The sequence below is a fragment of the Halichoeres trimaculatus genome, unplaced genomic scaffold, assembly GCF_033239565.1.
Source record: "Halichoeres trimaculatus isolate MK-OKI-2021-1 unplaced genomic scaffold, fHalTri1.1 fHalTri1_scaffold_20, whole genome shotgun sequence".
Taxonomy (NCBI): Eukaryota; Metazoa; Chordata; class Actinopteri; order Labriformes; family Labridae; genus Halichoeres; species Halichoeres trimaculatus.
The window spans coordinates 19,602,542-19,616,690 of record NW_027437198.1 but is presented as its reverse complement, the minus strand read 5'-3'; the positions used below and the strand labels follow the sequence as shown (position 1 = coordinate 19,616,690).

The 14,149-nt window shown below is 41.9% G+C and overlaps 2 protein-coding genes across 2 annotated transcripts; one reads left to right on the top strand and one right to left on the bottom strand.

Annotated features, from left to right (window-relative positions):
* Nucleotides 1-194: 194 nt before the first annotated feature.
* btbd17b (BTB (POZ) domain containing 17b) lies at nt 195-4,040 on the bottom strand. Its single transcript, XM_074696447.1, has 3 exons — nt 3,926-4,040; nt 2,273-2,558; nt 195-1,981 (listed from the first exon to the last, which is right to left on the bottom strand). Exons 1-3 carry the CDS (start codon nt 4,011-4,013, stop codon nt 907-909), a joined length of 1,449 nt encoding a protein of 482 aa, XP_074552548.1. The 5' UTR covers nt 4,014-4,040; the 3' UTR covers nt 195-906.
* A 2,476-nt stretch (nt 4,041-6,516) lies between these two features.
* LOC141809433 (G-protein coupled receptor family C group 5 member C-like) lies at nt 6,517-12,763 on the top strand. The gene is made up of 4 exons (XM_074696446.1): nt 6,517-7,357; nt 7,959-8,960; nt 10,678-10,781; nt 10,877-12,763. The coding sequence occupies exons 2-4, from the start codon at nt 7,988-7,990 to the stop codon at nt 10,973-10,975; spliced, it is 1,176 nt and encodes a 391-aa protein (XP_074552547.1). The 5' UTR covers nt 6,517-7,357; nt 7,959-7,987; the 3' UTR covers nt 10,976-12,763.
* The last annotated feature ends 1,386 nt before the right edge of the window (nt 12,764-14,149 follow it).

Below are 14,149 nucleotides of genomic sequence, written 5' to 3'. Positions count from 1 at the left end.
TATCTTTACTTTGACTGTTGGGCACTTTGTCCTCCACTATTACAAATAAAAAGAAAAAAAGTTTTTTTTTTTTTTTTTTTTTTTAAGAGAAAAAAATAACTCTTTGTTTGAGCTCCTTTTTTGCTATTCCACCCCAAGCTTTAACAACAAAACTTTTGTGTAAGTCTCTTTTATTGCTGTTTTTCAGTTTGTTTCATGATGAAAATCACATACTAGTGTGGTGTCTTTAAAAGATAGATGAGATGCATGTATAAAGACATTTAAGACAACAAAATACAAAAATAACTACAAACTCAGTCATGTCTTGCACGTTAACTACAAAGGAAAAAAAATGAAGGGGGTTGAACTTTAATTATACTACTTGACATGTAAACAACAAAAAAAAGTTATATGTGTGTCACAAAACACTAAGACTACAGACAACAAAACCTATGACTGTCCATTGAATTGTGAAATGCATTAAATTGATAGCATTGACTCGATCTAATAAAAAGAAGAAAACAAAAAACAAAAAAACAAAAACTATGTTATCTATGCAAACAACATTAACCATTATAAAGATTTCATACATTTAAGGAACAAACTACAGGACATGAAATACCTGAAATAAAATACAGTACATTGATTTTTTTTTGTCCTTTCTTAACGAGCCAGAAATACTGAATAACCCACCATCGTTTGATTAACACTGCTGACCGGATGAGTTGTGAGTCTTTTTTGTACCAGTCACCTCCTTGCTAGATAGTTGGAAGACAACAAAATGCACAAACTACTTAACAATGGAGATGTCACAGACCTGATGCATGAACATGAGCTGCGATATGAGTTTACTTTGGGGTATGCATGTGCGTGATTGTGCGATTGTGCATGAATAACAGATGGTAAGGCCACGCCAGAATCCTGCTTTCACTTCTTTGCAACTAGGAGGGTATGGTACAGAGGTTTTATTATGATGTGCAGATAGAGGGAGCTGTCAATCAAGTACTCTGATGCACGGCGCTGCAGGTCAGCATCCAGCAGGAAATCCCCGGCCTCCTCTGTGCTTTGGTGGAAGTTGTAGACATGGCGAACCACCACTTTGCCTTGCTGTCTCGCCATGACAATCACCGTCTTCTGGAAACTCACTCCGGCAAAGTCTGGGCTAGAGGTGGCTGGCGTGACAATGATGCGAGGTCGACCTCCGTCTGTACGTGTGGGCTGCATGGCTCCCAGCTCGGTGTAGGTTGACCTGGCGCTGAGAGGGAGCCAGCGAGGGGAGAAAAGGGCGTTCCAGGTGACTTTCTTGCTCGAGTCATGGCCACTTGGGCCGAGCTGGGTCTGGAAGCTGAAGCTGCGGTCATCACGTGTAGGGCTGTTGATGACCCAAGGGGAACCCCATGAGGAAGATAGGTAGTTACGGGGGGTGAAGATACTGCAATTGACATCAAAGTATTTGGCCAACTGGATAGGTGAGGCGGAGTGAAACTGGAAAGCTAGATAGAGGAGATCTCTGATAGTTTCGTAGTTCTTCAGCATTAGGGCCGACTGCCTCTGAAGACGGAAGAGGTGCTGAGGGGGGATCATGCCATAGCGAATAGCCCTTAGGGCAGTTTCCACTGTCTTGCTGATGGGCTGATTCTGGCTAATCCAAGCTTCCAGGGCCTCATACAGCTCTAGCTCACTCTGCAGAATGAGGTCAGAGCGCTGGAGCAAAGAGAGGAGCAGGTCTTCACTGATGGAGCTCCATTCTCCGCTCTGTAGCACAGATGACAGGTTCCAGGACAGGTACTGCAGGCAGCTGTCCCGCAGGGCCACGTCCCCAATTTGTAGGGCATAGTTGTACCAGCCCACCACATGGCCGGTGGGGGAATCACTTGACAGATGTTGGGTCATGTATTGGGTCAGACCCTGTTGCAGGCCCCACACGTGATACTTGCTGGCAAGCTTGTGCAGAGAAATAGCCTGATCCAGCCGTACGGAGATATCACCACAGTACAGGTACCTGCAGGGTGGAAAAAGGTTGCTTCAGTTAAGCGCACTATATTTAAAACGTGTTCTCTCCTCACATGTGAGTCACTGAATAAACCCACACCGTCCGTTTTTCAGCTGTGTGCCTAAAACAGCACATGCAGTTTTAGAATAGTTCACACGCTGGAGCTGCTCATTTCTGCAGAGCAGGAAGGCAAATTGGTGAAGATCGGTAGCTTACACCGTGCAAAGATATCTAGTTTCTATGCTTTCTTAAAGATAATCAAACTTGATGAACTCTGAAGGTGAATTTTTAAAACCTCACCTGACAAACTTGTCAAAGACAGCTGCACAGTCGGCTGTCTCCATCAGCACAATAGAGCTGTTGTTGCGAGTAAGCAGCAGTTCCTCAAACACGTCACTCTGCAGTGTGAGGACCAGACTGTGTGCCTGGATCACCTTCACCTCGTCCGTGCTGATGGTTTGCACCCGGAGAGTGACATCACTGCTGTTCCCCATGGCCAGCAGGGACTCCATGCGCTGCACCAAACTCATGGAGTGATTCAGCACCGTGGCTCCATTGTCCAAAGCTGCCTCCAGTTTCAGCGCAGCTGTGAAGAAAGTAGAGCATGATGGAGGACAAGCCGCACTTAAAAGAAACTAAAATTTTGCTTTTCAAATACAGAACAATTTTGCTTTAGCTGCAGTCACTTTCTTTCAATTTCTACTTCACTTTATTTTGCACCAACCTGGTACTACCTTCAAGCAACATTTGTTCTTCAGTCTAAATCAGATTTGAACTTTTTGGCTAAACCACAACTGATGAACTATGTCAGGGGAAAACCAAGCTTGCACATCTTTCTGATTTTGTGGTGTCAATTAGAGAAAGAGAGCACAGGTGGCTGACTCAGAAAACCTCGACTAACATGCTCTCAGAAAGGATCCTGAGTTTGCAGTTCAAATGCAGATGAGTCCTTCTTTGCGCTCTCATGTGCAAGAGTAAAAGTGGCACATGCTGGAGGAGCACACATGAAAGACTCAGCGGGACAAGTTACTGTTTCCATCCTGCTCTGCCACAGCCATCGTTGGCCTGTTACTGGGGGTTTAATGAGACACTGGGGGCGCACTCTTCTTGGCTCCCCGGACTGCTTCACAGTCTTCGTATCTTAACCACAACCAAGCACCCCCTCTTCAAAGTAACCTTTTTCCAATTAGCGAGCCAGCACCGTGAGCCAGCTGAGCATGGTGGAGTGTGTGGGGGTGCGTTTTGACAAATGACTGGCACAGTGTAGCCAATGGAATACAACCATCATTACTACTAGAGACATAGTAGATCTGTTACATAATTAATGTATTTCTTTAAAATCTCAAGTGAAAATAAACATCAGAGAGAATCCAAAGTAGACCCAAAACTTATGAATAAAGAATGTCTTACAGTCTCTCTAACTTGAGCTGCAAAGAGTTGAAAGCATTAAATAAAACATTTTATACTGTACACAGCCCCTAAATATAGGATCAAAGAGTCGGCACCCGCATGGAATAAAAATCTAATCTGACAGCAGAGGAATGTGGCCTTCAATAGCTGAGCCTAATAATCAGTTCTAGTCAGATCTTCTTTTAGAGAAAGACAAGCTTTGTGCTTTTACTCTACACTGTGTCACTGAGCCAGCACAAAGCCAGGCAGCAAATGGACCTGCTTGTCTCTCCCTGCACCCGGCAGACAGATAGATGAGGACAGGATGAGTAGAATAGATAAATACCCATGCTGTGCCCTGAGGCAGAGCACGAGCCACACATTCATGCTGTGCCCTACTATCAACTGAGTGTATAGAGGAAAGCTGGAGTGAAATAATACAACACAGCCTGTTTTGAAAGCAGCATTAAAGAAAGAAGATAAGAAAAGTAACATGACTCTTTAAAAGGAAACAACAATTTAGACAACTGACATTTTTTTTCTTTTTTATGCTTTTTTTCTTACCTCCTCTAACTGTGGCAGAGTGCATCAAGAAGAGCAGGGTGCCCACACAGACCCAGGCAGGGATCCCTTGTTCCAAAGAGCGTACCATGTCTTCTCTCCTGACTCTCTTCCTGTATTCCCCTCTTCCTCAATCTTCTCTTCCTCTGACTGCTGTGCGCCTCTGTCGCGTGTGAGCAGAAAGGTGTGTTGCCCCCCGTGTGTGTGTGCCGCCCGGCTCCCTGTCCCGCACTCTTTATGTAGGACGCTGGCCTTTCCCTGGCGCATCTCGCAACCCCACGGGCTCCATTGATTGGTGGAATCTGGCAGGGGCGTTGCTATAGCGACAGCTTTGATTTTGAATTTCTCCCTTTTGGATGTTACATGGTATTGATCAGCGGCAGCGGGCCAATGAAGGACTCAGCTTAATGGTTTCTGTTTAGTTCTTTTTTAAGTTGAAAAGTTGGGGGAGTTGGGCACCATTATCAATCAATATTAGTACAGCTTCATTTTGATGGGCGCTCAGAAAGCAGCAAATCTCTACACGGCTCTATTTTCTTGTACATTTTCTATTTAATGAGCCAATTAGTTTCAGCAGGTTGCCACTCAAACTGGGAGTAATTGGGTTCCTCATATGTGTGACCGATGGCAGTCAATCAAATTTCATAATCCATTTTGTCAGACAGTTTTTCATCTGAGAGCAATTATTTTTCTGATGGCGTGTTAATCTTACTAATGGGAAGATAATTCATTTGGTGCTCCGTCTGCTCCTCAATTTCAGTTTCAAGCAAAATCAGCTGCCAATCAGGACACACTCATTGAAATAAATGTATTATTACTCAACTGTGTAAAATTAGCTTTTGGGGATATGACTGTGCGTGATCAAGTGCTGCTATGTTTAGGTGCTGGAATTGGAATGTGTGATGTAAATCCCAGTTTCATATGAAGTAAATGGACTGCCATAATTAGATTGACTACTTGAAAAATCAATCTAAAAAGCTTTAATGGCTCAAAGTACAGAATCACACATTGTTGTGTTTGTGTGGACTCCTGTCTGCAAAGTGAATCCCCCCCACAGGGACATTAAAGTTTTATCACTCGTCTACTCCATCCTGCAATAACATACACCACTGCAGAATTCATATTCAATGTAAAACTGCAGCAATGAACTGTTCCCACTTAATGCTTCAGGGCTAAAACTGTTTTGGAGTCATATATTTGAGCCTTTAGCATCGATCTGTCAGTCAGAGATGGGTCAGTCGATGCTGAGATCTCTGTAAAATCTGCTAAAAAAGATAAGCTTAGTATGGATCGATTAAAAATAAAATCATTGCATCCGACTGTGCCATTAGTCCAATTCTGATATTTTTGTACCAACATGCTACAACACGATAAAAGTGTTCAAAATAGCTCAGAATCTGCCACAACAGAGACACAGACAAGGACGGACTTCGTTATAAAAGAATCTGGGTTGTGGTGAAGCCCTAAGGCCAGCCACACTGCAGGAAAAAAAGGCAGTGAAGAGATGCCCTGTGAGACCCTGACCTGAGCTACTGCTATGAATAACCTGACAGGTTCCCTGAAGGGAGAGGTGCTGCTGAGGAGCCCTAATGAAGCTGGCTGCAACAAAGTGGACCAGACAGTGTGGAGGGATGAAGAGGTGGAGGTGGAAACCAATGCACATAACCAGAATTCATGAATTCTACATAACTACAATAAACCTATAGATAAAACTATTTATAAAGGAGATAATGCTGCATTTTATTTGGCATAGATGCAGCTCCAGAAATCAGTTGTTCAGAATCATATTGAACAGAACGGACCCAAATGCCCCCTCTATGAAAAAAAAGGAACGCCCTCCATTAGGGTGACATTGCTTTCTCCTTTTAGACTATCTCCTGTTAAGATTCTGATATGCAAAGGGATTGATTGATGAGCTGCTGGGTTTGTGAGGGCACCCCTCAGGACAACATCCATTCAGGGGGTCGATGCACCACAGGGGGCCCATCACACAGCGTAAACAGCGCGTTTAGTGTGGGCATGATGCCAGAGCTGGCTTTGGCAAGGTTTCCCGGGTGACCTTATTTTTATGCTGAACCCAGGATCCTTTTTTATGGTGAAATGTTGAAACAAATGACTTAAATACACATTAACTTGTTGTTTGCATCAATTATCTGCTGAATACATGTATAGAAAAAGGACACATTACCCATAAAATAATCTACAAATTATCTCCTTCTGATTATTAATGTACCCATCACATTACTTTGAATGTTCAGTAAATCTGACTTTGTATATTTGATTTGTTCAACTCTCTTTTTTGAGTCATTGCGTTTCCAAAAGAAGAAATGTAATGAATGAAACTTCAGGAGTTTTTCTGACGGTTTTGTCTAGACTCTGTCGCTTAAGAAAACTTAAGTGCATCAGTTTTTGAGCATCCTGATCTGATAGGCTATCTGACTTTTATCCAACTTTATATGCACTATTATTTGGACAAATATGTTGGAATATATTGGGAAAAAACACTGTACAGACATACCAGGGACAGTTTAAAAGCTTAAAATCAATAACTTGAATCAATATTGCTTTTAATCAAATGGTTGTTAAATGGCGTGGTGACAACAGATCAATAACAAGCCTGTTCTGTTGTGCAATCTGATTTGATTATGCAACACTTTAGTCCATATTTTCTGTTACAACATTTTCCACCAGGTGGCTCTGCAAACTGGGTGCACAGTTTCACTCTCTGATGGCTGCACTGAGCAGGAAAGGTAGAGCAGAATCGGCTTCTGTTATTATCCAAGTAAGTAATTGAGATACAAGAGTGAGTTTCACCTAAAATGAAATTTGAATAAAACTGAAAAAAATATGCATCACTCATGAAGAATCAGCTAAAAATTTCAAGCATTTTTGCTCCTTTATCACTAAAACTATTTGTTACTGATCCAAATTGTTCAAATTAAAACTGCATGTCAATCATGTCCTATGACCAGCAAACCCAAGTACCACCTACATGTCTCACTTGAGAGGTGAGTGGGTCCTTTGTTTGGGTGTAAGCTGCCTGAAACAAATAAGCAGGCTGGGTGCTAATCTCACAGAATATGCAAAACTCCAGAGAGGTTGGATAAAGACACGGAGCGGTTCCAGCTAGGTCCTTAGAGGAAGTTACACACTCTGGATCTGGATCATAACAAGTGTACATGACAGGGAGGCTATTATGAAGCGACTGCCGGTGAGAGCTGTGTAACATGGCTCAATAGCAGCAGGGAAGGAGCGGGCACATGGAGGACTGTCCATGATTCCACTCGGAGAAAAACACGCTGGATTGAGCCAGTGACGCGGATAAAAGTTCGGTAAAATTGAAGAAAGATTTAACATTCCGGGATAATCAACTTTCTTTCTTGGTTGGGTTATCCTTACCATTCGAGTCACCTGTTGAAGCGGTCACAAGTCCAGGTAAGCAGGTCCTGACATCATATTCTAATCCACCTATTACTTCCACTGCGGCACTTTGATCATGATTTCACCCCGAATTTGACCTCCTCGATGTCTCTTAGCTCGATAAAAATGTCTACTTTTCCAAAAGTCCTACATTTTGGTAAATTAGCTTGAGATTTGAACTTTTTTTTCTCACCTTTACAGGACAATGAAAAATAAACCAATAGTGACTGTAGTAAATTACTACAATGATGCTTAACAATCTTACCTTGGAGTACTTATGTCTCCACTTTGGATTGCTATAATGAGGCCTCAGCGAATTAGATGTTAGGCCAGACTGAGCAGTTATTACATCATGACTTTATGCTGTAATTAAAGGCAGGCGAGACAATTTGTTAAATTCTCCAGAGACATAAACCGATTTAATTCAGTATGACACAGTTCCTAGATGATCCAAGCGCTTTGTGTGAATGAGTTTTTTCTGTTACATAATGCGATTTAAGATGCATTCAAAGCTATCAGTCTGCATTCCTTGTCCTCTAGGATCTCAAATGCAAGTACTGTAGTTTTGCAACTTAATTTGAATGGATGTTAACAACATTGGATTTGTTTTTTAAAGGATATTAAAAGAAAATCCACAGCAAAGCCATGGCTTCAACAGGACCTCCGAAAGGCTGTGGCTCCAACATCAGCCCCATATTTTACAACCTGTGTGACCTGACCACGGTGTGGGGGGTGGTTGTAGAGGCCCTTGCTGTTGCTGGAGTTGTGACCTCCTTCATTCTCTTCATCATCCTCATGGCCAGCTTACCATTTGTGACAAACAAGAAGAGGAAGGCTATGGTGGCTCTGCAGGGAGGCATTCTGGTCTTCACTCTGGGACTCTTTGGACTCACTTTTGCCTTCATTGTGGGTCAGTATGCCGCCGGCTGTGCTGCACGGAGGTTCCTCTTTGGAGTTTTGTTCTCTGGCTGTCTGTCCTGTCTGATGATGCACAGTTTGTGGCTGGCCCTGCTGCAGAGAGGCCGGACACCAAAATGCTGGATGTTCTGCCTGGGCGCGCTTGGTTTGTGGCTGGTGGAGGTCATCATCAACACTGAGTGGCTCATCACAACTATTGTCAGGGGTCCACCTGGAGCTGAAGTTGTCCCAGACCTGTCTTGCAGGTTTGCAAAAATAGACTTTGTCATGGCTCTGATTTACGTCATGGTCCTTCTGGTTGCTGTGGTAGTGATGCCGGTGTTCACACTGATACATGAGCAGAAGCAGTGGCGCAAAGATGGAGCTTTCCTCCTGGTCACCGGGCTCCTCACCCTGGCTATCTGGGTGACATGGATCGTCATGTACCTCCATGGGAACAAAGCGGTTGGAAACGACAGCTGGGATGATCCAACTTTGGCTGTGGCTTTAGTGTCAAACGCCTGGGTGTTCCTCTTCTTCTACACCATCCCAGAGATCAGCTTACTGACCAAGGAGAATCTGGAACAAGAGCCACTGGATGATGGAGATCACGTTTATCCAGCTAGGAGCCTGGTTTATGACAACATCCTGAAAGACCCAGAGACACGCTTACAGAACATGTACATAGAAAATAAAGCCTTCTCCATGGATGAGCCTGCAGGTAGCCTACATAATATTGTCTGATATTAACCATGCAGTGTGCTACACTTTGAGAAACAGCCTCACTTATTCTACATTAAATGACAAAGTACTACAAAGTAGAATAGACTGATAAAGATTTTTTGGGGCCAATACTGATACTGATTATTAGTAGGCAAGGAGGCCGATAACCAAAATTTGAAGCCAATATTCATTTGCAGTCAAAGTGAAAATATTGGTGTAAAAAGTTTTGAACAATACAAACTCCGACACTTAACTGCAATCAAATGCCTTCAAGCATATGTTTATTAAATAGCTCCTACGCTTAGCAGCATGTTTTATAAAGTTAAATGAAAACTTAAAAAAATAAATAGCTAAAGTTTTCTACAGTAAATAAAGTTTTCCAAAATTTCTAAGTAACTGCAATAAAACTGGGCAGAATTGAGTTTGTGCTGCCTTTTACAGGCATGTAATGCAGTTGATTTAATTTTCTGTTTTGCTTTACATGACAGATTTTAAATGACCATCAAGGGCTTCCATAGAGTAGATAGGGAGAAATTCTGTGCAGAGTAGCATCAGAGCCAAAACAACATAGTTTTGAATGGGTTTCATATCAGCCATCGATGGGCGTTGCCGATATGCCCATAAATGCCAAATATCGGCCCGATAATCGGCCCGGCCGATAATCAGTCTATCCCTACTACAAAGTAATACATTTTAATCTGCAGCTCCCCCATGCACAAGGAAAGATTGTTTCTATTTCTGACTAACTGGCCAAAAAGCAGCTTGTTTTCCTATGAAATGGTAATCTGCCAAATGTTTGGTCTCCATGAGCCCAAACCTTCTCAGCAAATTTAACAATAAAATCCATTAGAATAACAACTAACTTGTAGGTACAAATGTTTCCTGCAGTGGCTTGTGAAACAGAAACAGAAACAGCAGCAGCAAAACATGATAATTATTTCAAAAGTTTTTTTTTTTATATCTAAAATTGGAAGATTGAATTGAATCCCCTTTTTGTTTGTGTAACATGATTAATAGTCCAGGTGATAAAACAAAAAAGCAGCAGGGAATCTGTTTGTGCTTGTCTGCAATCAAAGCTACCATGTGACACCATTTAACAGAAAAAAAGCACAAAACACGACCAAACGAAAGAGCAGAAATTTCCCAAAAAGACTAAAAAAACACTAACAAGTGGTCTTTTGGACCACAGTGATAAGCATAGCAGTCGCTGCTGTTTTCAGTAGTATGTAAATAATATCAGAACACTGTGGGTACATTCATAGTTCAGTCTACTTAGCTCATTAAATTGACATCTGCCATGCAAAACATGTTCATTATTTCTCACAGAAATCAGATTGACAACATAATAGCCGCATTGTAACAGACACATCATCATCTCTGAAACACAGCCGCGCTAGAGGCATCAGTTTTGTACACATATATTCATGTCTGGCAGAGCACCAGGAGAATCTGCTGTTTGGGCCATTCAGAAACCACCGAACCCTTTTTAAGGACAAGTCTGCCCCACTTCCTGAATTTTGAGACCTTTGCTAAAGTGATAAAGCAGTTACTGTGACGCAACCGTCAAAACACACCTCATAATCAAGATTCACATATCAGGGCTTTGTGTTTATGTAATAATAAAATGATGTTAGCTGGCACCAGATTTATTAGTTGCTATACATTTCTTCCAGATGAATCCTTTATTTTGATCTCATTTTCCATCCTCTTTCCAGTTTCCATAAGACCAGAGTCTCCTTATGGTTCTTACAATGGTCAGCTGCGAAGTTGTGTGTACCAGCCCACTGAAATAGCACTGATGGCTAAAGGTCTAACAAGGGTGAGTGTGTGTGTGTGTGTTCTCTAATGATGAAAAAGCACTCCTCCTCTACCATGACTGCATCAATCACCTCTTTGTGTGTGTGTTTTCTACAGATGGACCAGGAGGTGATAATCCCCCGAGCCAGAACCCCGTCTTTGAATCCGGGGAGTGTCAGCTCCCTGCCACGTTCACACGTGTCCTTGCCTCCTTAAGGACTGTCACATGCAGGCAGTGTGTTTCAAGAGCTATAAACACTTAAAGCCATGAGATTAAGCCCCACCAGGGCTTTGTTGTACCCTCAGAGTCCGTAGTGTGTTTGTTTATATATGATTAATTATTTTTACATGGAAAAAGTAGCTCATGTTTCATGACTGTTCTCTCAAAAGAGCTTCCTTCAGACATCCATAAACCACATTTATGTTTCTTCATGGTTAAAAAATTACTTTACTTTGGTTTGAGGAAAGACTGAAAACTCTTCTTAGTCTTTAAACTTCTACAGAATTACAGCTTGGAATAGAGTCTCTTGATGGCAGCTTACTGTCTGCACATTAGATCACTAGTAAAGGATTTGGTTGGGATTTTTTAAATTAGGTGATAAGGCATAGTAAAATTTACTATTTGGTTCTATGAAAGATCATTTTTCAATCTCATTTTCTTTTTTTAAATCTGTTTACAGCAAAACAAACACTTAAATCACACTGACATTTAGTCTTTGTAGTGTCTGGGATTGATAGATATGTAACTTTGTTTAAAGGTGTAAAATTCTAAGTTATTAAACCTGTAAGAGGTCATCAAACATGTGGCTACAGCTTTTTCATGTCATAGCAGGTGAGGCAGGTAAAAGGGAAAGCAAAAGGAAGTGTCACACAATGTACAACCTACTGTTTGCTGCTCTGGGTTATTTGCATATGCTTGGAAATTATTCCATCATTAACTGCACATCAGGCAGCACAAAAAGAGTTATGGTACAAGTCAGTAGATGGGCTGCACGCACATAGTTCCAGGAAATTATTCTGCCGTTGGAAGAGTTTTAAAACGCTCCCAAAGTTTTGAGAAGACATACTTTAGATTCACAATATTAGTGTCACAGGAAAATGAGCATGCAGCCACTTTGACTTATAGAGAAGAGTTCTTCCTGTCTTCCACAAGAGCAGTAACAGTTATCCACAAATAATTTGTCACACACACATGCTCACACTCTCAGAGCTTCAGAGTGAGCTGCTGCTGCTGCCTAGCAGCAGGCTGAGTAGGCTCTCCCTCTCAATCACTCCCACCATCCTGTGCTGTCAGCAGCCAGGGGAGGAAATTGCTCACAAACTGGAACTCAGATGGATCAGAAATGTACAATCAAACATGTGTGAGAACTGTCAGACTGTTTCTCTTCCTGCCTGCACCCTTTTATTCCATCGTTGGTTGAGAAATAGATGCAAAGTGCAGAAAAGACATGAAGATAGCGCAGTTTTCACAAACAACCTGGCAGAGAATACACTAAAAAGACGAATGTAAGCAAATGTAAGCAAAGTGAAGCTTTCAGACATCTGGTGGTGTTTTCTTTGCACTTCTAACAACAGCCTCTTTTTACTTGGTAGTTGCTGCCCAAACACTGCTGTGATAAGCTGGAACAAGTTAAACTGGAAGAAGGAAGCAGAATTTAACTTTTGCTTGGGGAGAAGAGTTAGGCTGATGAGTGTGATTTTGACTTAATCAGCATTGGCCAATACTTTGCTCAGAATGCCAATTAAAAAAGGAATGTCTATTCCTTGCAGAGAACAATCCTAATGTCTCATTAATTTTTAGCAGGTTTTCCAATTCTAAATGTTAACGGACCAAACCATAACAGTTCTTGGCTGGTGTAAAAAACATATTTTGGTATATTGTGCAGAATGGTATAGTTTAGTATGGCCCCTCACATAAATATCAGTCATATTCTGAAGTTTACAACAAAAGACACTCTAAACACTCTAATATTTCATTGGACCACCTTTAGCTTTTATTACAGCACGCATTCACTGTGGCATTGTTTCGATGAGCTTCTGCAATGTCACAAGATTTAATTCCATACAGTGTTGCATTAATTTTTCACCAAGATCTTGCATTGATGATGGTAGAGTTTGACCACTGTCAGTCAGCAATCAGTGAGGCTAGGTCATGTGGTCTGATGAGACCAGATTGACCCTGTTCCAGAGTGATGGGAACATCAGGGTAAGAAGAGAGGCTGATGAAGTGATCACCCATCATGCCTAGTGCCTACTGTCCAAGCCTGTGGGGGCAGTGCTCTCTGGGGCTGCTGCAGTTGGTCAGGTCTAGGTTCAGCAACAGTCAGTGCTCAAAGAATGAGGTCAGCTGACTACCTGAATGTACTGAATGACCAGGTTATTCCATCAGCTGACTTTTTCTTCCCTGATGGCACAGCCATATTCCAAGATGACAATGCCAGAATTCATTGGGCTCAAATTGTGAAAGAGTTGTTCAGGGAGCATGGATTGGCCACCACAGAGTCCAGACCTTAACCCCATTGAGAATCTTTGGGATGTGCCGGGCGGCAGTCAGATTCTACTATCATCAATAAAAGATCTTGGTGAAAAATTAATGCAACACTGGATGGAAATAAATCTTGTGACATTGCAGCTTATCGAAACAATGCCACAGCCTATGTGTGCTGTAGTCAAAGCTAGAGGTGGTCCAACAAAATATTAGTGTGACCTTTTTTTTTTGGTGGCGACTGTTTTTGGCCGGGCAGTGTATAATGTCAGTCATGTGATACCTGTCCAGGGTGTACCCCACCTCCCACCCAATGATGGTTGGAATAAACCCTAGCCACCCTGCTCCCACCTAGGGATGAGTACCTTTCAAATTTGAAAATATACCAATAGATGCTCGGTTCTTTGGTGTGTTGTTATGTGGTAATAAATATTAATTTGTTTGATGACAAAATCTCAAAGTTTTTCAGGAGGATGCGTTTAGGTATGGAAACATGGTACTGATGCTCAAAGACTACAGATGTAATTCGGTTGGTACCTATCAAAGTACCTAATTCAATATCCATCACTACTACCACCAGAAGAGAAAAGCAGCAAATATGATGACACAAACTGAAATTAATTAAACTTGTTTCTTTGTCAAATGTAAAAGACAAAAAGACAGAAAATATGATATTAGAATTACACATCGCCAGTATTGCTCTTACTTTAACATTGGTCGACCACAAGCTAAAACCACGCCGACATTACATCTGTCTAAAGTGTATTACACATTATTTCCAAATCAATGATCTGTGGTCAAATCAAGTATCTCTGCCTGGCAGCAACTTCAAACCCCCTGGTAATACAAAGAGCTGTCTTGGGCACATGAACACAGGTGGTTACATGACCAGTGGTGGTTAAGCT

Coding starts and splice junctions, on each gene's coding strand:
- btbd17b (XM_074696447.1), bottom strand. CDS start 4,013: ATGGTACGCTCTTTGGAACAAGGGATCCCTGCCTGGGTCTGTGTGGGC. Junction 2,559..3,925: donor CTCTGCCACAGTTAGAGGAG/GTAAGAAAAAAA, acceptor CTTTCTTCACAG/CTGCGCTGAAACTGGAGGCA. Junction 1,982..2,272: donor GTCTTTGACAAGTTTGTCAG/GTGAGGTTTTAA, acceptor TCCACCCTGCAG/GTACCTGTACTGTGGTGATA.
- LOC141809433 (XM_074696446.1), top strand. CDS start 7,988: ATGGCTTCAACAGGACCTCCGAAAGGCTGTGGCTCCAACATCAGCCCC. Junction 8,961..10,677: donor CTCCATGGATGAGCCTGCAG/GTAGCCTACATA, acceptor TCCTCTTTCCAG/TTTCCATAAGACCAGAGTCT. Junction 10,782..10,876: donor TGGCTAAAGGTCTAACAAGG/GTGAGTGTGTGT, acceptor TGTTTTCTACAG/ATGGACCAGGAGGTGATAAT.